General features: G+C 55.3%; 1 protein-coding gene across 2 annotated transcripts in view; it reads left to right on the plus strand.

Moving 5' to 3' along the window:
• The first annotated feature begins 1,833 nt into the window (after positions 1-1,833).
• Positions 1,834-22,554, plus strand: part of PRX (periaxin) — a 28,457-nt gene continuing 7,736 nt past the window's right edge. The window contains exons 1-5 of one of the 2 annotated variants that reach the window (XM_083516100.1): positions 1,834-1,965; positions 18,752-18,807; positions 19,944-20,036; positions 21,000-21,306; positions 22,268-22,461. In XM_083516100.1, coding sequence (XP_083372226.1) covers positions 21,120-21,306; positions 22,268-22,461 — 381 coding nt within the window. In that variant the 5' untranslated portion in view covers positions 1,834-1,965; positions 18,752-18,807; positions 19,944-20,036; positions 21,000-21,119. Of the gene's footprint in view, positions 1,966-17,623; positions 17,886-18,751; positions 18,808-19,943; positions 20,037-20,999; positions 21,307-22,267; positions 22,462-22,554 lie in introns of those variants that run through there. The other variant, XM_083516099.1, reaches the window with a different exon arrangement.

Consider the following 22,554-nt stretch of genomic DNA (forward strand, 5'->3'; position numbering starts at 1 on the left):
GGCTGGACTGTTGTTCCACTGGGTGGCCCAGGAGTCTGGGTCTCAGGGACTTTGCAGGGGACAAAGAGGCAGGCGCTCGGACGGCTTCCTCTGGCTCACTGCCCTCCCATCCGAGCGGCCCGTCCAGGGGCAGACGGGACATGGGGGGGGGCCTCCCTTTTGTCTGTGCCGGGTGTCCACTGAGTCCAACAATGCGGGGATGCTTTTCAGAGGCTGCCCAAACTGCTGATGGTGGCCTTGCGCTAATCCTGCTGGCTGGCTCCCTTTTCATGCCTCGGTGTGTGTTGGGGGGCTGGGCTGGGGGGCTGGGCGGCATCTCGCTCTGCTTGGCAGCTCGGCACGGCATTGCCCCCCGCCCCAGAGCTGTGGGTGCTTCCCTGTGGGACGAAGCTTAGGGATCTGGAGAGCAGGGCAGAGATGTGCGAGTGCTTTGCCCGGGTGTTTGGGGTCTCCTGGTCCCCAGCAGCCAGTTATGGTAAGGTGGAATTGCGGGGGGGGGGGGGAGGTAGCAGGCTTGGAAGAAGGGAAAGTGGGGGGTTGCTCCCCTGGAGTTACCCCTGCCCGCTGCCCCTGAATGCCTCCTTCAGGCTGGGCTCAGAGGCAACAACTGGCCTGAAAGGAAGGTGAGGGGCGCTTTGTGTGTGTTGGGTGGGGCGGATTTTGGTGTCTCCTATATAACAACAACAACGACAACAACAACAACAACAACAGTTTATTATTTATACTCCACCCATCTGGCTGGGTTTCCCCAGCCACTCCTATTCAACTTACAGGAAGGCTGTGTCTTGACCCACAAAGGAGCTGGGAGTTTTTGGAGCCTGCAAAGTGGCTGTTGTAGGAAATGTATATGGGGGTGGGGCTGAAATAATAATAATTTATTACATTTATTACCAGCCCTTGACCAGTAGCTCTCAGGGTGGGTTCCAGCAATTTAAAATTCATAATTAAAAGCAGTTAAAACAGGTTATGCTGCATAAACTATTTCCAGCTCAGCTGGTTCTAATAAGAACTGTAACTTTCAAGACTTTCCATTTTTCCTTCTCCCTCCCTGTCCCTCCTTTCTTATCTGCTATAACAACTCTTCTGTGTCGATCACAGCTTTAGCTTCCTTGTCAGGTGGGGGTGGGGGGAGGAAAATCTGCTGGAAACAGCCCTCCTTCCTGGTCTCAGGAAAGGGGGATCCCGAGGGCAGGGCGCCTGTCTGGCTCCTAGGAGGTCCCGAGTTCAGTTTCCGAAGGGCAGCGCGCAGGTGGCGCTGGCTGGAGAGATCTCCTGGACAGCTGCTGCCAGTCAGTGATGGGTGTTATCTGGCACGGCCTAAGGCACCTCCAGTCGCCAAGCCAAATGGGGGAGCACCCCCCTGCTGCTCCCAGGGCTTGAGGAGGGAGTTTGGGGCATCCTGAAGGGCGAGGGGATGGGCTCCTGCTGCAGGGCTGTTGGAAGGGGACTGGCATCAAGCCCAGTGGCCCCCGCCGTGGCGCGGGCTCTCTGCACATGCTCAGGCACCCCTCGGCCGCACGTGGAGACGGGCAAAGGAGAGGGCGAAGCGGGGGAACCTTCCAGGCTGAGAAGGGGCGCCCCCTTCATATTTCTCCACGGCGGGTGGGGGCAAAGCGCCTTCAAAGAGCAACCGGGACCCGGCCCGTCGTTCCGTTTGCAGCGGCCCCCGTCCTGCCTCTGAGCGCGTGCAGAGCGCCGCGACGGCCCCTCCGCCTGGCCGCGCTCTCGGGGCGGCTTCCTGCGCGGCGGCGGCGGCGGCGGCCCCTCCCCGGGCGGGGCCGGGACTGCCTGGAGCCTCCTCCCGCCCGCCCGACCCGGCCCAGCTGGGCGCCCACGGGCTGGAGGGCCGGCCGGAGCCGCCCCCTTCCTGCTGCCCGGCAGCGCCCCGGCCCCGCGCCCGCCCAGACCGGCCCAGGCGAGCGCAGCGCCGGAGCGGGAGCGGGAGCCGGAGCGGAGCCGGAGCGGGTAAGCAGCCGCCGAAGCCTCTCGGCCAAGCGGGCGCCCCGGAGCCCCCGCTTCCTCCAGGCTCAGCCCCGGCGCAGGATTCGAACCGGCAGCCCCAGGAGCCTGGCTGGCCGTCCGGGGAGGCCGGGGTGGGGCTGCGATGGCGGGGCTGCTGCTCCTAACACCCCACCCCTCGGAAGCCCCTCTCTTGGTGGGGGTACCCTGGGTGTCGCGCCTGCTCTGCCCCTTTCTAGCCCCCTCTTATTCCGCTCCCGCCTCTCCAAATCATCCCAAGCTGCAGGGACACTTTTCGGGCGCAGTGCTCCGTGTCCTGTCCTCCCCCCCCCCCACGCTGGTCTTGGACAGGATTGGTTTCAGGCAGTGCCTTTCTGTATGCCCAGCGGTCGGGGGGGGGGAGAGGGAGGGTCTCCTCTAAAGCAGCAGTTGCTCTCCTTGGGCAAGAGGGCAGAGCCCTTCAAAGCCCCCCAGCAAGGGCCGGTCAGAGACAGGGGCGCCGGCTTGGCCTGCCCGACTAGGAGGTGGTTTGGCTGGCTGGCTAGTACAGCCCAAAGAGGGTCCGGCGTGGGGAGCTTGTCCTGTGATGGGGCAGGGAGTTGCTTGGCCTGGTCTGACCCCCCCCCAATAATTGGGGTGCTCTCTGCTCTCCCCTTGAAAGGATGGAGAGGGGTGGGGGTGTGCTTTCACCTCCATTTGAAGCCTGGCTCTTAGATTCCTATTGAAGCTCATTTAGTGTTGTTTTTTAAATAAAAACTCCTAAAAAGAAATCAGAGCAATTTACAATCATTGTACAGAAAACAATATAAACATGTTATAATCAGAGATCAGCTAGCTATTGTGGAAAACTGTGTTCCTGTTTGCCTGGTGAGATAGAACTGTTTTCAGTAGCATTACTAAATCCAAACGAAGGTGCCTTCGGAATCTCTAGTGGCAGAGTGTTCCACAGGATTGGGCTGAAAGGCTCAGTTTTTCATTGTTGTCAAATGCTCCTCACCAACTCAGGGAATAACCAATGGCGCTCCTGCAGATGATCTCAGTGATGGAGCCAGGATTGGTCCCTGAGCAATTTAGGCCTAAATTGTTCAGGGCATCGTAACTTAATAGGAGGACTTTGAACTTGGCTCAGTAGGAGATGGGGAGCCAGTGCAGCTGTTTTAACAATGTCCTTGCCCAGAGGCTCCCGTCAGCAATCTGGCTGCAGCATTCTGCACCGGGAGCTTCTGAAGCAGTCCCCAGGGAATTGGCGATTCCTTGTAGCTGAGTAAGATTGTCTTCCATAAACACGGTTTTAACAATGAGTCCTTAAGTGACTGTGGAGGCCAGTTCTGGATCCCCACGTCCTTCCACAGTGGGGACATTGGTTTCTGGGCGAGAGTTGATCATGGTGAGGATTTGCCAAGCGTGGCTTCCTCTTCGCCCATTTCTCCCTTGCGTCCTGAGTTCGAGTGTCTTCAAAGCCCAGGACACCTTTGGTCAAGGCTGTTCTCCAACTGGAGCGCTTGCAGGCCAGTGTTTCCCAATTGTTCGTGTTTATACTACATTTTTAAAGATTTACCTTGAGACAGTCTTTAATAATAATAATAATAATAATAATAATAATAATAATAATAAATCTATATCCCGCCCTCTCCAGCCGAAGCGGCTCAGAGCAGCTAACAACAATAAAAGTAACAAAACCTCTTTTGTTGACCACCAGCATCACGCTTTCCATTTTTAAGTTTGGAATAGAGGAGTTGCTTTGGAAGACGATCATCAGGCATCCGCACAACATGACCAGTCCAACGAAGTTGATGCTGAAGAATCATTGCTTTCACACTGGTGCTCTTTGCTTCTTCCAGTATACTGGTATTAGTTCACCTGTCTTCCCAAGTGATGTGTAGATTTTTTTGGAGACCCTGTTGATGGAATCTTTTGAGGAGTTGGAGATGGCGTTTATAAGTGGTCCATGTTTCACAAGCAAGCATACAGTGAGGTTGGTAGTACAATAGCTTTGTAAACAAGCATTTTGGTTTCCCTGCCAATGTCCCGGTCCTCTATCACTCTGCACTTCAATTGGGAGAAAGCTGCACTCGCAGAGCTCAGGTGATGCTGGATTTCAGAGAGGAGAGTACCCCCACGACACAGGTGCCAGGGGGCCAAGGACCCCTCACTCAGTGCTACTCTCTGGCTATGACCCGGGGGAGACAGACAGAAGTGCTGCCATATGGCCCCCCCACTGAGCTGGTCTCCCTCTCCCTGCCCCTTTCGCAACGCAGGTCCTCCGTCAGGGTGACCGAAGCTGTTTCAGGACGGACCCATGGCTGTGGGTCCAGGTGCCCTGGTCTGAAATGCAAACAGTCTCTTGGGGTGTGGAGGCTGTGTGAATTTGTGGCTATTTGAGGTTGCTGCTTCCCGCAGCCGTCCGGGTGATTCTTTCCCAGGGAAATTTTGGAAGGAAAGGAGAGCAGGCAGCCCTTGCTCTAGTTTGGGGACTTATCCTGAGCCAGACAGCTGCTCCATGCGACTCAGTATTGGCTACTCTGACTGGCAGCTGTTCCCTGAGATTTCAGGTAGGGAAGGTTACCAGCCTTACTCCACGGCTGAGCTACGACCCTTGCTGGGTGGGGTGGACTGGATGACCCTTTCAGTCACTTCCAACACCACCATTCTAAGATTCCCATCGCACGCCTGTGCACCCTAGGAGACTGGGCTGGGTTTGGGCGGCTGCACGCTCAGCCCCTCGCGGTCCAGCTAAGCCTTCCCTCTCAGCTTGTGGGGAAGCAGTCTTCCTTCTGGCTTGGCAGGCCTCCTGGGCCAAGGGGGGGGGGCAGTGAGTGGGACTGGCTGCCCAGAGATCTCTCCTCCTGCACGTTGCAGTGCCTGTGCCAACCCACAAATAAAGGGGTTGGGAAATGCCAGGATGGTCCCGGGCAGGGCAGGCCCATGTCCCCATGTGGAGGCCTTGCAGAAGAGGCCTGTGTTGGGGGGGGGGTTGCATGTGGAGCAGGGAGTGCAGCCTCCTTGGGGGTCACAGGAGTGGGGACTTCCCTGGCGGAGTCTGGCTTGGCTCACCTTTTCTTTTTTGGTAAACTTTTTAAAAAATCATTTTATGATGTGGATAAAAACAGAGAGAGCAGATGAAAATTAAAAGATGGAGAGTGAAGCTCTTTTCCTCAGCATCATTAGAAGGAGCCTTGGTCCATTTAGCCCACTGTTATCTACACTGGCTGGCAGCAACGTGCCAGGGTTTCAAACTCAGGTCCGACCTGGGGGTGGGGTGGAGTGCCTTCTGCGTGGAAAGCAGGGCCCCCCCCAGCTCTGTGGCCCTTCCCCAAATCGCTGCTGTTTTCTGCTGTGCTCTGCTTCACCTGGAGTTCTGTGGGAGAGGAGAGTTCCTCCTCTCTGTCTTTCTAAGTCTGTGCTTTGGGATTTTCTTGGAGACCAGGAGCTGCAGAGCATTTCCCCTGCATGCAGCACGGAAGGAGAGCTCCCCTCCCAGCCCCGGTCTCCTCCTTCCCCGCCCCCCCCAGCATTAAATTTAGCATCCTGGCAGTGAGTTGATGGGACAGCAAAGGAGAAGGAGCTCCGTGTCTGTGCCCTTGTCTGACCTCAGCGCAGAGTTAACTGTGGAACTCCCCCCTGCAGGAGGCTGGGGGGCCACCAACCTGGACGGCTTTAAAAGAGGACGGGACAAATTCAAGGAGGAGGAGGAGGAGGGGGGGCTGTTGCCTAGCCAGGAAGGCCATGTTGTCCCTCCACAGTGGGAGACAGCAGTGCTTCAGAAGACCATGTGCTGGAAACCACAGAGGGGAGAGTTGCTTTTGGGCTCAGGTCCGGCAACTGGTCAGGCTCTGTGAGAAGAAGATGCTGGGCTAGATGGGCTCCCTTGGGCCTGATCCAGCAGCCAGGCTTTTCCTCTGTGCTTAGGGAGCCTGCAGCTCCAGAAGCAGCCTAGCTAGATTCCTGGGGTCTTGGGGGTATTTGGCTGTTGTGTGAACAAGACGCAGGAGTAGATGAGCTCCCTTGGGCCTGATCTTTCTTATGTTCTTTGTATGCAAAGCAGAGAGAGAAATGGCAGAAAAGCCTAAGGAAAGGCTGGCAGGCGGGACCCCCCCTTCCTCTTCTCCTTGTCCCTGGGCCAGACCAGTCAGGGGAGCCAGCAAGGCCACATGAGGGAGAGACGACTAAGGCCTTCAGGTGACCAAGGCCTCTCCTAAGACACAACAATTCATAGAATCATGGAAGGGACCCCAAGGGTCATTTAGTGCAGCCCCTTGCAAGGCAGGAATCTCAGCTCACGCATCCTTGGCAGATGGCCATTGAGAGGCCTTTGCTTCTTGTGTGTTGTGGCCAAGGTGAGGGAGGCTTTCTCTTTTAGTCTTTTAGCTCTTCTTGCCAGTAAAGTCTGCCTTCCACGCACATCCCAGGGCATCACAGCCCCCCACCTGCTCCCTGTGTGTAAGGTGGTGGGAAGACAAGGGCCCTACGGAGCTCTGACACCTGGAAGGCAATGGACGGGACAGGAAAGTCTGACCTCACCCACAAAGGTGCACTCCATTATCTCCCGAGACAGACAGATGCCAACCAAACGTCTTCACATAATGCATGGCTGACCTGCGGAACTGCCTGCAGCAAGAGCCACAGGAGGGGTTTTGTTTTTAAAAAGGTGTTAGGCAAAGCCGCATAGGAGGAGAGGTCCGCCAGTGGCTCCTGGTCATGATGGCCACGTGGAACCTCCAGTTCCAAAGGCAGCCTACCCTTGAATGCCAGCTGCAGTGAATGGATGGGGCTTTGGCACTCCTAGCTGGCCAGCTTTTCTGAAAGCATGTCTGGCCTGGGTGGATCCACCTGGCCAGTAGCTTTCCATTTTCTGAAGTCTTTCTGAGGTCTTTCTGAGGCACAATTCCTCCTAAGCCAGCTTCCTGTTTCTGACGGAAGCAAACTCTCCCTGCCAACGGGACGCTTGGGTTTGAGCAGGATTTCCTGGGGTGTGAGCTGCTGTTTCCCCCTCTCCCCAAATTGCCTTGGAGGGGGGCAGAGGCCGGGGAGTGTCCTCCTCTTCCTGCCCTCTGCCCAGACCTGGGTTCAACCTCACTGACCTGCACAGTTCTCTCTCCTCCACACTGGAACAGCGGAGCTGCTGCCACGGTGGGGAGGCCTTTGCTAGACTGCCTTTGGGCCTGGAGGCTCCACAAGAGCATAAGAAGTTCCTCCTAGATCAGGCCAAGGGGGGGGGGGAGCATTAGTCCAGCATCCTGTTCTCACAGTGGCTCATGAGAGGCCTGTTATGAGGAGATCACAAGCAGGATCTGAGCCCAAGAGCAATTCTCCCTTCCTGTGGTTTCCAGCAGCTGCTATGCGGAAGCCTTGCTGCTCCTGACTGTGGCTCATTGCCACCCCAGCCCTCTCCTCCACTCCACCTGGTGAGCCAGGCTGCCCAAAGTAATGTGAATTTGGGGGCCACCCCTGCTACTGCTTTATTAAGCCACTTTTCTCCTTTTAAACCCCACATTCCTCCAGTGCGCTCAGGGGAGCCTATGGGGTCCTCCCAGCCAACCCCATTCCTATCCTCACAACAGCCCTGTGAGGTTCCATTTGTAGCCTAAAGCAGCAGGAGGGTTAGAAGGTGGATCTGATAGATCTCTGAGTGGCTTGCAGAAGGAGCTCTGTCTCTTCACTGTGGAACAGCAGCAGCAACAAAATGAGACACACACACAGAGAGAGATTATACGGCTGAGATGAAGGTTTTTGGGTTAGCTGGGATTTTGCGTGCCAGGACTGTAGGCTCCCGGACTCAGAATTCTAAAGGTGCACCTTTTGTGCCAGGTTAGTGGACCCCCAAAGCCCAAATGGTGCCCACTGCCCAGTCTGAAGAGCCTGAAGGTGGACCACCCTCGAGCCTGGCCCCCAGGGCGGCTGTGTGGGCGCTGCTAAGGCCTTCGACACTGTAAATCGTAATGCCCTGTGGACTGTCCTTCTGAAAACTGGTGGCCCAGATAAATTTGTGAACATCCTTCAGCTCCTCCGTGATAATATGACAGCAAAAATTGCAGATAACAATGGCTCTCAAAGTGAACCATTCACTGTGGGATCAGGTGTGAAACAGGGATGTATTATTGGCCCAAGCCTATTTATTATTTTCATTGCCATGATCCTACACATTGTTGAAGGGAAACTCCCCACCGGGGTAGAAATCGTATATTGAACAGATGGAAAGCTCTTCAGTCTGAGCAGGCTGAAAGCAAAGAGTAAGGTTACCATAACTTCCATCACAGAGCTTCAGTATGCTGATGACAGCGCAGTGTGTGCACACTCAGAGGATGACCTCCAAACCATCCTAAATATCTTCGCAGAAGCTTATGAAAAGCTTAGGTCTATTGCTCAACACCCCCAAAACCAAAGTGCTGCACCAACAAGTACAAAACAACCCCTCTGCAGCGCCACAAATCCAACTCAGTTCTGTAACGCTGGAAAGTGTTGATCACTTCTCCTACCTGGGCAATTATCTTTCCACATGGGCCAACATTGATGCCCAAATCCAGCATTGCATGAGCTCTGTGAGTTTGGCTTTCTCCCGATTGAAGTGCAGAGTCTTTGAGGACCAGGACATTCACAGGGAAATAAAAATGCTTGTTTACAAAGCTATTGTACTACCAACCTCACTGTATGCTTGTGAAACACGGACCACTTATAAACGCCATCCCCAACTCCTCAAAAGATTCCATTAACAGGGTCTCCAAAAAATTCTACACATCACTTGGGAAGACAGGTGAACTAATACCAGTATACTGGAAGAAGCAAAGATCACCAGTGTCAAAGCAATGATTCTTCAACATTTAGAATCATAGAATCCTAGAGTTGGAAGAGACCACAAGGGCCATCGAGTCCAACCCCCTGCCAAGCAGGAAACACCATCAGAGCACTCCTGACATATGGTTGTCAAGCCTCTGCTTAAAGACCTCCAAAGCAGGAGACTCCACCACACTCCTTGGCAGCAAATTCCACTGTCAAACAGCTCTTACTGTCAGGAAGTTCTTCCTAATGTTTAGGTGGAATCTTCTTTCTTGTAGTTTGGATCCATTGCTCCGTGTCCGCTTCTCTGGAGCAGCAGAGTCCAACATTTGTTGGACTGGTCATATGGTTCAGATGCCTGATGATCGTCTTCCAAAGCAACTACTCTATTCCAAACTTTAAAATGGAAAGCGTAATGCTGGTGGTCAACAAAAGAGGTTTAAAGACTCTCTCAAGGCAAATCTAAAAAAAATAAGTATAAACACCAACAACTGAGAAACACTGGTGCCTGCGAGCGCTCCAGTTGGAGAACAGCCTTGACCAAAGGTGTCATGGGTTTTGAAGACACTCGAACTCAGGACGCAATGGAGAAATGTGCAAAGAGGAAGGCATGCTTGGCAAATCACACCATGATCAACTCCTGCCTGGAAACCCGTGTCCCACCATGGAAGGACATGTAGATCCAGAATTGGCCTCCACAGTCATGGACTCACTGTTCAGGCCGTGTTCATGGAAGACAATCTTGCTCGACTACGAGGGATTGCCAAAGAAGAAGAGGCGGGCCGAGGTGGGATGCTGCCTGCACAAGTGCCACCTTCTTTTTGTTTCTGACTTCCTGCGTTCCTGGCAAGACCTCAGCAGAGCCCTGACTCAAAGGAAACCCACTTCATTTCCTCAGCTAGCAGGACAGGAAGCCTGGAGCAACGCCCCCCCCTTGGCTGTCAGACCTTCTCAGTGCCCCTGTGTGCCTTGGGGGGCACCTGGCTGTGCCCAGGGGGAGGGGAAGTGAGGACTTTGGCCCTAATGGTTAGAGTGGTGGGCTCTGGCTGGCAAGATCAGAGTTCAAATCTTTCCTCAGCCATTCACCTCACCCTTCAGGCCCATTTCTCTCCCTTTCTCCTTAGCCTACCTCATTGGGGGGTTGTGAGGATAAAGTGGGGGTAATTGGCATCCAGGTCAGCTGCCCTGAGCTCATGAGGAACACCTGGATGAGGCCAGGGGTTCATCCAGTCCATCCTCCTGTTCTCACGGTGGCCAAACACTAAGAACCGGGGAATCTAAATAGACTGCCTCTGGAGCTGGAGGTTCCATAAGAGCACAAGAAGAGCCCGGCGGCTGGATCAGGCGTAAGGGGAGGGGGGCAAAATTAGCCCAGCACCGTTCTCCCAGTGGCTAAGCGGATCCCCCAAGGGGAAGCCCACATTCAGCCTTCTCCCTCTGCCATGGTGGTCCAGCAACGGGTGAGGCTGCAGGGCAGATGAAAAGCCAGCCGTTCCTCCGACTGCCCTCCAGCCAAGAGCTCTGGCTCAGAGGCTGCCCGTGTTGCTGCAGCAGCAGCAGAAAACTCCCCCAGGCAGGGAGACGTCTGATTTTATGCTTAGGGCACACTGCCCGTGACTCCAGATCTCTTTTCTGGGGCGTGGCATCAAACAGCTGCATCACATCTGCTAAAAAGAGAGGTTTGGGGGCTCCGCCCTTCCTGAAAGCCATGGCCGACCTGGGATGTGGGTGTCCTTTTGGCTGGCAGTGGGACTGGGGAGAAGGCGCTCTGCGCACATGCTCAGAGGCACACTTGACATTGCATTTGCCAGGCCCAAAACCTTAACAAGCAGCTCTGGGGTATCTGTGTCACAGCCATGAGGGTGGCCCCAAAGGAGGCTACCCGGCCCCCTGAGAGGGAGAGCTGCTAGAGCCAGAGGAGGGACAGTCCCAGGTCTTGGCTGTTTCAGCCCCCCCCCCCAACCTGGGGGCTGAGGAGAGAGCAAGAGCGCTGGCCATCCTTTTCCTTCCCTGCGTTGTTGGCCATAGACCATTGCGGGCTGGGACAGGCCGTCTGTCTGTCTAGCAGCCATGGTGATGATGATGATGATAGCTTTCTCTCACCAGCGCTCCTTCCTGCCCCTGAACTCAGCAGGATGCGGCCCACGTGGGCCAGGGGCCGGCCTCGTTCCAAGCAGAGCTGCTCCCAATTAAAGGCTGCTACCAGAAGAGCAAGCGGCTCTTTCCTGCCTTAATTGGATCAGGAGCTCTGGAGCCAAAGGGACGGCGACTGTGGCGGCCTTGTTTTCCCCCTTGCTGACTCTCCTGGCCTCGTTTGCTGTTTGGGCAACCGCTGAGCTCTGGACGGGAGCTGCAGAGAGGCGTTGCTTCCTGTCAGGGGAGCCGCTTGTTCCTCTGGGAGGTCCACACGGACCCCCAAGCACCCCGAGGTCCATAAGAACAGAAGAAGTCACAGTGGACCTTGGAGTCTCAAATTTCTGCAGCATCCTGTGCAGCAACAAAATTTGGTCTCCCTGCCCACCTTTTGGTCTCCATCCTAAATAATAGTTGCAGTACCCCCATGACTCTGTGCCCCCTAAATCTGCCTCTATAAGAAAAGCCTGGCTGCTGGATCAGGCCCTGCGGGGAACCTGCAAGCAGGATCCAACTGCAGGCAGGTTCTAAGCATGCTCTTCTGATCTTATTAGGGGGGGGGGCAGGTCCAGCAAGCTGTCCTTCTCATGAGAGCCGCATCCTGGGCTGCAGGATTAAGAGAAGAGGGCTATTGATGACTCCTAGCCAGGATGGTGAGAGGCAGCAATGCTTCTGAATCTCACCTGCTGGAAACCTCTTTTGTTTGAAACCCTTTGAGGCATCTGGTTGGTCCCTGTGAGAACAGGATGCTTGGCCTGATCCAGCAGGTTCTTCTGATGTTCTTTTGTAACCTTGGAAGAGATCCCAAAGGATTGGGGAGCCCAGAGGCAGCTGAAGGAGCAGCAGCAGCAGCAGAAATGGGGATCATCCAGCAGGGCAGGTGGAGGAGACGAGGGAAGGGCTTGAGAAGAGGGGTGCTGAGACAAGAAGGGGCCAACGGGGAGTTAAGTGGCCCCTTCTCCTTCGCAAGGACCTGAGGGCTGGGTGGGAGGTTCAGGGGAGCTTCTGCTGATTTTGTCACTTGCCATCTTCTTTGGCAATGTGCATGTTGCAGTAGCACTGCTGTTACTGGCTTGACTGGGAAACCTGAAAGAAAAACTGCAATTTCGAAAGGGGTATTCTCTCTCTCTCTCTCTCTCTCACACACACACACACACACACACACACCCTTCGAGCCCGCCTTCTTGGCCCTTGGCCTGATCCAGGAGGCTGTTCTTATTTCCTTATGTTCCTGAACTCTTTAGATCATACTTTTCAGGCACAAATAACTCCTAGGCAGAAACGCTCTCTTGCTTTGGCCTTGGAAGCAGCCTTGAACTTTCATGGCTTGGCCTGCAGAGTCCTGGGAATTGTAGTTTCCGTGAGGGTGGGGCTGCTGAGTAGTTCAGCCCCCCACCCCCCTTTGTGGCATTTGCAGGGTGCCTGGTTGAGGTGCGGCTGCTGAAGCAGGATTTGCTGCAGGAAATCCTTTGGTGGAGATGTTATCTGCCTGACCCACGGGAGGGGCTTCAGCGGGGCTTTCCAGGAATACCGCCTTGGAATGGCGCCTGAAAGTACGTCACTTGCAGCCAAGGAGCAAAACTACGTTTTGCCTCCTCCTATCAGACCCTTTTCTCAGGGATTACTGACAGCCTCAGGTTTCAGGCGGGATCTGTGTTTCCCTGCCCCAAAGTCAGGGCGACCAGAGTGACACACTTACCTTGCAAAATAGAGGGGCACCTGCTCTCCCCCAGGAAGGAGGGGCTTTGCCTGGAGCTGGTGAGAATGGGGCATCCAGACCAGGGCCCCAAATTCTCACCCAGGCCCAGAATTGGAAGCCGGATGCTGGACAGTTTCAGGAGAGAGAAAAGAAAGTCCTTCTTCACACAGTGCCTAGTGGAGACAGTGGTGGCCCCCAACTTGGATGGCTTTAAAGAGGATGGAGCTCTCAAGGGCTGCTAGACACAAGGCTCTGCTCTGCCCTCCACAGTTGGAGGAGGAGGCAATGCTGCGGAATTTCACTTGCTGGGAACCGTGCTTGAAATTAGCCAGAGGCCAGGTGCAATTTTCACCCGGCTATCGGCCACTTGTGACCAAGTGAAGATGCCTGGGCGCTGTCAGGATGGCACCTGACATCATCACCATCTGGGGATCATTGGATCTGGACTGTTTTCACACACTAATACCCCCTCCTGTAGAATGCTATCCGTTATATTTTATTTGCACAATCAGAATGAATTTTGGGCACCAAAATGCTTTTTCTGTGCAGCCTGAGCAGGAGCAATGAACGATGTTATAGTGAATGGTTGTTGCTTGTCTTCTCCCACTGCCCTGCTCACAGTTGGGAAGAATATTCTGTGAATGGTCTGTGTCCCCATTAAGAAAAAGGAATCAGCCAATATATATGCAGGATCAAGGGACTTTTCTTCTTTGAAGTTCTCAGCTCAAGGCTGCCATTTGAACTAGCCGGATGTTTAACTGAGAATCAATCACTCCATCATTTGAAAACAAAGACTTTAGAGCTGACTTGTCCCCAAATGGCAACTTCAGCCTTGGTCCAGGAAGCCACTGGGCACCTAGCTCATAGATCTGAGCTTCTGACATTCTCTGCAGGGAACTGCAGGAGGGGAGAGTTGCTCGGATCCTGCTTGTGCATTTCCAAGAGGCATCTGACTGCGCTGGACTTGGTGGGCCACTGGCCTGATCCAGCAGGCTCTTCTTTGGTTCTCGTGACAGCTGAGGTTGGGGCCAGGGGACGCCTCTGGTTCACCTCTTGCTCCAGCAGTTTTTCTGCTGCTAGATTAGGAAATTGGGCACTGCTGGTTCGCAAGGCGAAGGGGCTCTTCTCCCCCACTTCACCATGGTTTGGCTGTAGCTCCTCCTCCTGACCGAGGCTCTTCCTTCCACCTGGGTCCAGAATCAGAGTCCTTCTCCTGGCCTGCCCCTTGGTCTGGAGAAGGAAAGGGCAGACATTCTTCAACCTGTGGCTGCCCATGGTTTAAAACTTAAGCCAGGCACTTTCAGGGCATGTGCTCAGTTTAGAAAGGGATGACAGGGGGCGAAGGGGGGAGAGTCCCATGGGATGCCTGTGAGCCAGCGTAGGGGCAGACGCCCTTTGGCGTGTTTGTTTCTTTGTTGCGCTTAGATCCCACCTTTTCCCCCAAGGAGCTCCAAGTGGCCTGGACAGAGTTCCTCCCCTTCTCACTGTATCCCCGCTGCAACCCTGCAGTGTAGGCTATGCTGAGGGGGACAGTGATTAGCCCCAAGGACACACACAGGAACTTCATGGCCATGGGGCTGGGATTTGAACCCTGCTCTCTTCCAGGTCCTAGTCCAATGCTCTAACCACTACATCACACTTGTGATGGAGGGGCAAAGTGGTGCCTGTGCTGAGGGGGGTCCTGCCCCATTTGCCCCTTCTAGATGATTGCCTCCTCCCTGCAGTGAGGGCTGCGCTGTCCCCTGACCTAGGGTCCCAGCCCCCCCCCAAGGTCTCTCTCAATATCTTCCTTCCTCCACCCTCTCCACCCCCCATTCTCTGTGCAACTCTGCCTACTGCCATAGAACTGCTGGAAGGGACCCCCAAGGGCCCTGCAATGTGGGAGCCATGGCTAAAAGAACTCTGACTGATGGCCACCCAACCTCCAGGGAAGGAGAGTCCACCACCTGCCAGCAGTCCATTCAATTGTCAAGTGGATCTTGCTGGTTTTGCCTTTTGCGTTCTCTCCCCCCCCCCCCGCGCGCCTGCCCCCATATTCTTCCTTCTGTTTCTGAAATGGGCTGAATAACAGAGTGAGGAAGTGCATTCCAAGAAGGAGCTTCCCTCCATCCTGGGGGGGGGGGGCAGAGGCAGGGTGATTTCCTTCCCTGTGTGGATGGCAGAAGCACCCCCTCCTCAGGAGGAAGGGGTGCTTGGGGGGCTGGCTCTTGGCTCTGCTTGGCCTCCTGCTATCTCTTTGAGCCTTTGCTGACACCTCTGGGACCTTAGGGTGAGGGGGGGGGGTAATAAATTAACACAGCTATTCCAGGGGGGGAGTGTCTCCCCATGAGAAAAGGAGGCAGCATTTGGGCCTTTTTAATTTAGAGAAAAGTCAAGTCAGAGGCGGCATGATAGCACTTTACAAAATTATGCTTGGCATGGAGAAAGTGGAGACGGTGAAATTTTTCTCCCTCTGTCAAACTCTCCCCCAGAAGGCAGTGATCGCCTCCAACCTGGAAGGCCTTAAAAGAGGACTGGGCAAATTCCTTGAGGAATAGACTTGTAGAATTGGAAGGGGCCCCAAAGTTCCTCTAGTCCAGCCGCCTCTTGCAACGCAGGAATCTCAACTCAAGCATCCCTGAGAGATGGCCATCCAGCCTCTGCTAAGAAACCTCCAAGGTTGCCAGGAGAGGACTATCACTGGCTGCCAGGCACAATGGCTCTGCTCTGACCTCCACAGCCAAAGGCAGCAATGCTCCCGAATTCCATTTGCTGCAAACCGCAAGAGGGGAGAGTGGTTCTCGCACTCAGATCATCCTGCTTGGAGATTTCCCACAGGCAACTGCTCAGCCACTGTTGGAATAGCTGTCAAGTTCAGGCCATGGACCTGACCCAGCAGGCTCTGCTTATGTGGACGAAGGGCGGCATTTCAATGGAATAAATATAATAACGTTCTTATGTCCCTCTGCCCCACACCTTGGCCCCAAAGTACAAGCCAGCCTGCTCAGGTGTTTCTGGAGGTGGGGTTGGGGCAAAGGGTAAAGGCCCAGAGTGTGAGAACTTTGCTCTGCTTTCATGTTCACAGAAACAGCTTGGCTCTAGCTGCTGGTTCCTGGGCTCCATTGGGGAGTTAAGTGATGTGCTTGCATGTGTGAAGCTGGCCAGGGAGGGGGGCCCAAGGAGGTGGGGGGAAGAGACAGAAGGAATGGCAGAGAGGTTGACTCAAGCTTTGCACATAAGGAAGGAAGGAAGGAAGGAGTGCAGTGCCTCAAGTGGGGTTTGAAAGAGGTGTGTGAATGGGCTTCCCTCACTTTGGCTTTGAGGTGGGCCTTCTGGAATGCCTGTCATTTGCAGGAAACCTTTTCTGCATTCCTACAGGGGACCTTCAGAGTCATCTAGTCTGACCCCGCAGGCTGGCTCAGGCTCCAGAGCAAGGAGGAGAGCGCCCTGTCTCCTGGCTGCTTTGCAGCATTCCTGGCCCAGGCCTGGCCTGCCTCTCTCTCCCCACTGCCCCTCCTGGCCGCAACTCTGGCTTTGCTGAGCCTACAGAATGCCTGGCATTCTCCCACGCTCTGCCACGATGCGCGGCTGGTGACGCTGCAGCGAGGGAGGTGGGAGAGAGAGAGACCTGAACAGGCCCCTCTTTGTCTTGGCCTCGGAGTGGGAGCAGATCTCTCTCCACTGAGTTTTGCATTCAGAGGTTGGAGGGAGCAGAGCAGGAAAGGGGGGGCCCAGGGGGCCCCAGGCAGAACATCTGCTGCTTGCACCTGAACAGTTCTGGTCAGCTCACCTCAAAGGGGATATTGTGGAGTTGGAAGAGGTTTAGAAAAGGACCACCAAAGCAATCCAGGAAGTGGGAAGAAGTGAAAGAAGCATCAGAACAGAAGAAGAGCCTGCCGGATCAGGCCAGGGGCCCATCTAGTCCAGCAGCCTGTTCTCACAGTGGCCAACTAGGTTTGTGTGGAAGCCAGCAAGCGGAATCTGAGCCCCAGAGCAGCCCTCTCCCCTTCTGAAATTTCCATCCTGGGTGGCGCTGTGGTCTCATCCACTCAGCCTCTTGGGCTTGCTGATCGGAAGGTCAGTGGTTTGAATCCCCACGATGGGGTGAGCTCCTGTTGCTGTGTCCTAGCTCCTGTCAACCTAGCAGTTCGAAAGCACACCAGTGCAAGTAGATCAATAGGTACCACTGCAGTGGGAAGGTAAACGTCATTTCCGTGCACTCTGGTTTCCGTCACGGTGTCCCGTTGGGCCAGAAGCGGTTTAGTCATGTTGGCTACATGACTCGGAAAGCTGTCTGTGGACAAACGCCAGCTCCCTCGGCCTGAAAGCGAGATGAGCGCTGCAACCCCATAGTTTCCTTTGTCTGGACTTAACCGTCCAGGGGTCCTTTACCTTTTTACCTTTACCTCCATAGACTTTTCCTCCATGAATTTGTCTAATTCTCTTTGAAAGCCACCCAAATTCTTATCTTACGCTTACGAGTCCCACTTCTTCAGCCAGAAGCACACATTGTGGGGTGTGAATCCAGAGCACCCCCCCCCCATTTAATACGCTGGCTGTGAGTGTGAGGACCTGCCTGGAGACTTACTCACACTAACAATCCTTTGAACTTTCCAGGCCTAGGTCTGCCCTTTAAATCTCCATGTTTGAATGTTCTTGTTCGTGCTCTGGAGTTTCCCCTGCGGAAATCCACTCTTTACTGCTGAATCGGAGCAAACGTCAGTCTGTGGGAAACCCAAATTGGTTGGGTTTGCACTTCAGCTTTAAAGAGCAGGAGAGGGAGATTTGAAGTGGCAACCTGTGTCTGGACAGCACAGGGCAAAAGGCCAGTGTGGAGAAGCTCAGAGTCTGCTTTCGGCCCTGGGGCTCCGCTGCCTTGGGTTTCTCCACGGAGATGCCAGCCAGAGCATCTCCAGGGGGCAGTCGCCGAGGAGGGGGAGGTGTTTGGGAACGACTCCAGGAATGCTAGCGATGCCCGTGAGGGGTTGGCCAAGACGCTGCGTCCCTTTGTCCTCTGGCCTGGGAATGTGTGGCATCGCGTCTTGACCTTTTGGGGAACGGCGTGGCGTGGGTCCTCGGAGTCCGGGCGTGGGAATGAAATGCCACCCCTCCGTGGCAGCCTGGGATTTCACCAAGGGAGGGAGCAAGTGCCGACTGGAGTCTTCTTGGGCAGGGAAAGGAGGGCAGCAGGAAGGAACAGTGGGAGAGGAGGAGGGGGCCGTCTGTGGAAGCCTAGGGGGTCATGCCTCCCTCTCCAGAGGCGGCTTTTCCCTCTCCATCCCAGAGGCTGACGCCTGTGGGGTTGGTGGGCAGAAGAACCTCAGAAGAGCCTGGCTGCTGGGTCAGCATCCTGTTCTCACTGTGGTCAAATACCCCTAGGGACCCAGGGCTCTCGATAGACTGCCTCTGGACCTGGAGGTTCCATAAACACTTAAAAAGAGCCAGGCTACTGCTTGGTGGTCCTGGATCCTCTGCTGTTGCTTGAGGCTCAGGTGGCCTCAGTGGCCCGGAGTGCCTTCCATCGCCTTTGGCTGGTGGCCCAGCTGTGCCCCCATCTGGACAGGGAGAGCCCAGCTACTGCTGTCTATGCTTTGGTAACCTCCAGGTTGGATTCCTGCATTGCCTTCTACGTAGAGCGGTTTCTGAACTTGACAGCTAGGCTGCTCACTGGGACAAGACGGCTTGAGCATATGACATAGATCTTGCTCCAACTGCTCTGGCTCCTGATTAATTTCCCGGCCCAATTCAGAGTGCTGGTTTTGACCTAGGAAGCCTTAAATGGCTCAGGACCGCAATACCTCAAGGAATGCCTTTCCTTATGAACCTACCCAAACCCTGAGATCATTTCCTGAGGCCCTCCTTCGTGTGCCTCCTCCTCAAGAGGTCTGGAGGGTGGCAACACTTAGAACGGGGCCTTCTCTGCAGTGGCTCCCCGTCTGTGGAATGCTCTCCCCAGGGAGGTTCTTCTGGTGCCTTCATTATAAACCTTTAGGCACCAAGCAAAAACATTCCTCCTCCCCAGCCTTTGGCTGATTATCCAATACCCTTTTAAACGTGTTGTGGGAATGGGGTTATTGGCTTGTGTTTGTTTTATTATGTATTTTGTGTTATCATTTTGTATTTTTATGTTGTGAATATCCTGTGATCTTCAGTATACAAATATAATAAATAATAACAAATAAAATAATAACATTTCCCCCTCCACAGCTGCACAGGGCCAGGTTCCAGAGAGCCACGTGTTCAGGACAAGGCAGCAAGCAGCTGTAAGTACCTGGGCACCTCCTCCTCCTCCTCCATCACCACTACTGCAGCCCCCACCCTCAAGCTGTGCTCCCCCTGTCTGAATTCTGGGTCAGCCCAACCAGAAACCCTCTTCAAGGAAGCCTGGGAATTGCACTCCTCTCTCAAATGACGCTTCCAGGGCAGCTCTTTGGACTGCAGACACAACCCTGGGCCCATTTTCCAGACAGGTGGCAGGTGAATCGATGGCCCTGCCCCCAGGTCTATCTACCTGCCTGCAGTACCTGCCTGCCTGGCTGCCTGTCTGCTGCATTTATATCCCACTTTGTTCTCCAAGGAGCTCAAGGCAGCAGACGTGGTTCTCACCCTCATTTAATCCTCACAACCACCCTGTGAGGTAGGATAGGCTAAGAGGCAATGACCGGCCCAAGGCCACCCAGTGAGCTGCATGGCCCAATGGGGATTTGAACCCTGGTCCCCCAGGTCCCAGTCCGACACGCCAGCCACTGCTCCATCACTTGAACTCGGTCCTCCCAGGCCCAAGGTTCTTCCACTGGTCCTCTGGGCCTGGCGATCATCTCTCTGGACGTTTTGCAGGTCAGCACCCTCCCTGGTGGGCTCCTGCTGTTTTCCCACTCCTCCATGATTCCTGCCGGCAGATCTATAGGTGGGAGTGGGTGCCTTACAAAGCCGTTGGTGTGTGTTTAAGTTGTGATTCCTGCATTGCAGGGGGTCGGACTAGATGACTCTTGGGGGTCCCTTCCAACTCAACAGTTCTAAGTGTAACTCAGGTGTGTTTATTTCGAGAAGTGGCTGTGTTGCTCTGTCGCAGTAAAAGCAGCAGATCTGCTTATAATCATAGAACTGCAGTTTGCAGGGCACCCCAAGGGTCATTGAGCCCAACCCCCACCAGACCTCTGCTTAAAAACCCAACGAAGAAGAGTCCACTACCTTCCGAGGGAGCCTGTTCCCTAGTTGCGCCTGTGTCCCTTCAGCACCTCCCCAGCCCAGACCGATTGTGCCCCTGTTACCACTGGCGTTGTCTACTACAGAGGCCAGCCCCCTCCCCGGCTGCACCCCATTCCCAGCTGGGCTCTTGGGGTCCCTGAGAGCTGGCAGAGCCGCCTTCCCCACCTCCTGCTTCTCTCCTGCCTTCCAGACAGCCGGCTCCAAAGGGAATGAGCAGCTGCAGGCCCCCCCAGGCAGCCCCCCGCACCTGCCCCCCGAGGAAGCTGGTGACGCAGACCGAGCAGTAAGTCGGGAAGAGGGCGGGGCGGGGGGGGGGACAGACAAGAAGACACGTTCTGAGGGTGGAGGAGGCAGGTAGGGCTGTGCCCCCCCCAAGGAGGAGGGGGCAGGTTACACATCTGAAGATGTGGGGTGGAAGGCAGTTTGGGTGACGCCGGGTCCCTGAGCCTGTTGCCCCTCCAAGGTGTGGCCTCTGCCGCCTCTTACATCTCCATGCAGTGCCTAGTTCAACTATGGAACTCCCTTCCACAGGGGGAGGCCGTGGTGGCCCCCAACCTGGACGGCAGACTGTGCCTATTCCTGGAGGAGAGGGCTATGGAGGCCCCTAGTCACGAGGGCGATGCCATGCCCTCCACAGTGGGAGGCCGCAATGCTTCTCAATGCCCATTTCTCGAACCTGCAGGAGGACAGAGTGGCTCTTGCGCTCGGATCCTGCTTGTGATCGTCCCACTGGGGCACCTGCTTGCCCGCTGTGAGAACAGGATGCTGGTCTAGATGGGCCCGGTTGGCCTGATCCAGCAGCCAGGCTCTTTGTATGTTCTTCGGGAACCTCCCGGTCCAGTGGCCGTCTATCTGGATTCTTAGGTGAAAAGAGCAGGCTGGACTGGATGGGTTCTTGGCCTGATCCAGTAGCTGGTCTTATGCTCTTGGGTTATCTGAGCTCATCATTAGGCGGGGCAGAGAGGAGGAAGCTGGCTCTGGACTGGCCAGCAGGGGAGGGGAGTTTAGGAGCCTCCGCCAAGGTTTAAGCCGGATAGCGAAAGGAGAATTGCTGGGTGGTGTTTGGGGTGTGTTTGTGTGGATGGTTCTTCCAAGGAGGCTGGGAGGAAGAAACTCCCACTAGCGAAATAGCTCCATCGTCTTCCCAAAAGAAGCAGGAGCCCCTGGGAGGAAGCTGTGGCGGTTCAGCGAACTGGTCCCCCCCGGTCTTGTGTGCTGTGTGGACACCCTCTTGGTTCCTTCCCAGGCCCAGAAGGAGAAGCTGCATGCGGAGCTGAAGAGAGTCCTGCAGAGGAAAGGCGAGAGCCAGCGCAGCTCCGAAGAGGCCGGGGAAGAGGAGAGGGGGGAGCCCCTGGCCCCAGCCAAGATGGAGGCGCAGCTGAGCTCCATGGAGAAGACCATTGAGACCTCCGAGCTGCTGGAGATCATCGTGGAGACGGAGGCAGAAGCCGGGGTCAGCGGGATGAGCGTGGCCGGAGGGGGAAAGAGCGGCCTCTTCATCAAGGACGTCCTGAAGGACTCGCCTGCTGCTCGGGCGCTGAGCCTCCGCGAAGGTGAGCCTCCCTGTTGGTGGAGGGAAAGAGCAGCCGCCTGGCGCAAAGCCAGAGTCTGGCTCCCTCCTAGCTCACTGTTGCCGGCACAGGCTGGAAGCAGTGGCCGTTTGGGGCTTCCGCTCCCAAACCTCCCTGGAGATTGAGTCTCTATTGCATTGATGTCCCACCTTTTCCCTCCAAGGTGGCCTGCATGGTTCTTCCCTCTTCACTTAATGCTCACAACAGCCCTGCAGTGTAGGTTAGGCCCTCCAGGTCTCAGCCAGCAAACGTCATGATTGGAACCCTGGTCCCTCCTGAATCCTGGTCCTCATCTAATGCCCACAACAACAACTCTGTCTGTGAGGGAGTTTCAACACTGGTCATTCCTAGGTCCCAGTCCAATGCTCTAACCACTGCACCACACTGCCCGTGAAGGGAGGGAGGACTGAAGAACAGGGATGATTCTCTGCTCTGGCGAGCGCGCCTTGACCACCTTAAGCAACATAATAATAATTTTATCATTTATACCCCTTCCATCTGACTGGGTTGCCGCAGCCCCTCCCTTGCCCTCTATGAGATGGGGCAGCTTCTACAGAGAGTTTCTCTCCTTGCGCACAGCTGCTAGGAGACCTGGCGGAGGGAGAGGCAAGGGAGGCAGCGGGTGCCTCTGTGCCCTGCTGGTGGACCACCCCTTCAGGACCTTGGCAGCCCTGGACGGGGCTCAAGGGTGCAGCTGCTGAACAGGGACGGGAATGGTCTCTGCATGTGAGCAGGGGCACTCTTGCCAGCTGTGTCAATAATTCCAGAGCCAAAGTTTGTGTTCCTGTAAAGTTGCCCCGGACAGCGTCTCTGGAGTTTCAGGCCTTGGCCCTGTTTTCTGGCCTGCCCCCTTCCTGCAGAATGAGCTAAGGGCAGCGGAAGGGACAACACTGCAGGGCTGTGGTTCACCTTCCACATCTTCCCCTGTCCACCCGCCTTGTAGGCGACCAGCTCCTGAGTGCCAGAGTCTATTTCGACAACATCAAGTACGAAGACGCCTTGCAGATCCTCAAGTGTGCTGAGCCGTACAAGATCTCCTTTTGCCTGAAACGGACCGTACCCAGCGCTGACGTCTCCCGCAAGCCTGGAGCCACCACCTTTGAAGTGAGGGGCCCCAAAGCCAAGATGGCCAAACTGGTAGGTGGTCCTGGTATTGCTCTGGGGCGCTGGCCCAGTGACAGGGTGCACCCCCCTCTGTCTCCAGGGGTGAGAGGGTGCCTGGGGTGGCAC

Source organism: Podarcis liolepis (assembly GCF_965112155.1).
Source record: "Podarcis liolepis genome assembly, chromosome: 7".
NCBI lineage: Eukaryota > Metazoa > Chordata > Lepidosauria > Squamata > Lacertidae > Podarcis > Podarcis liolepis.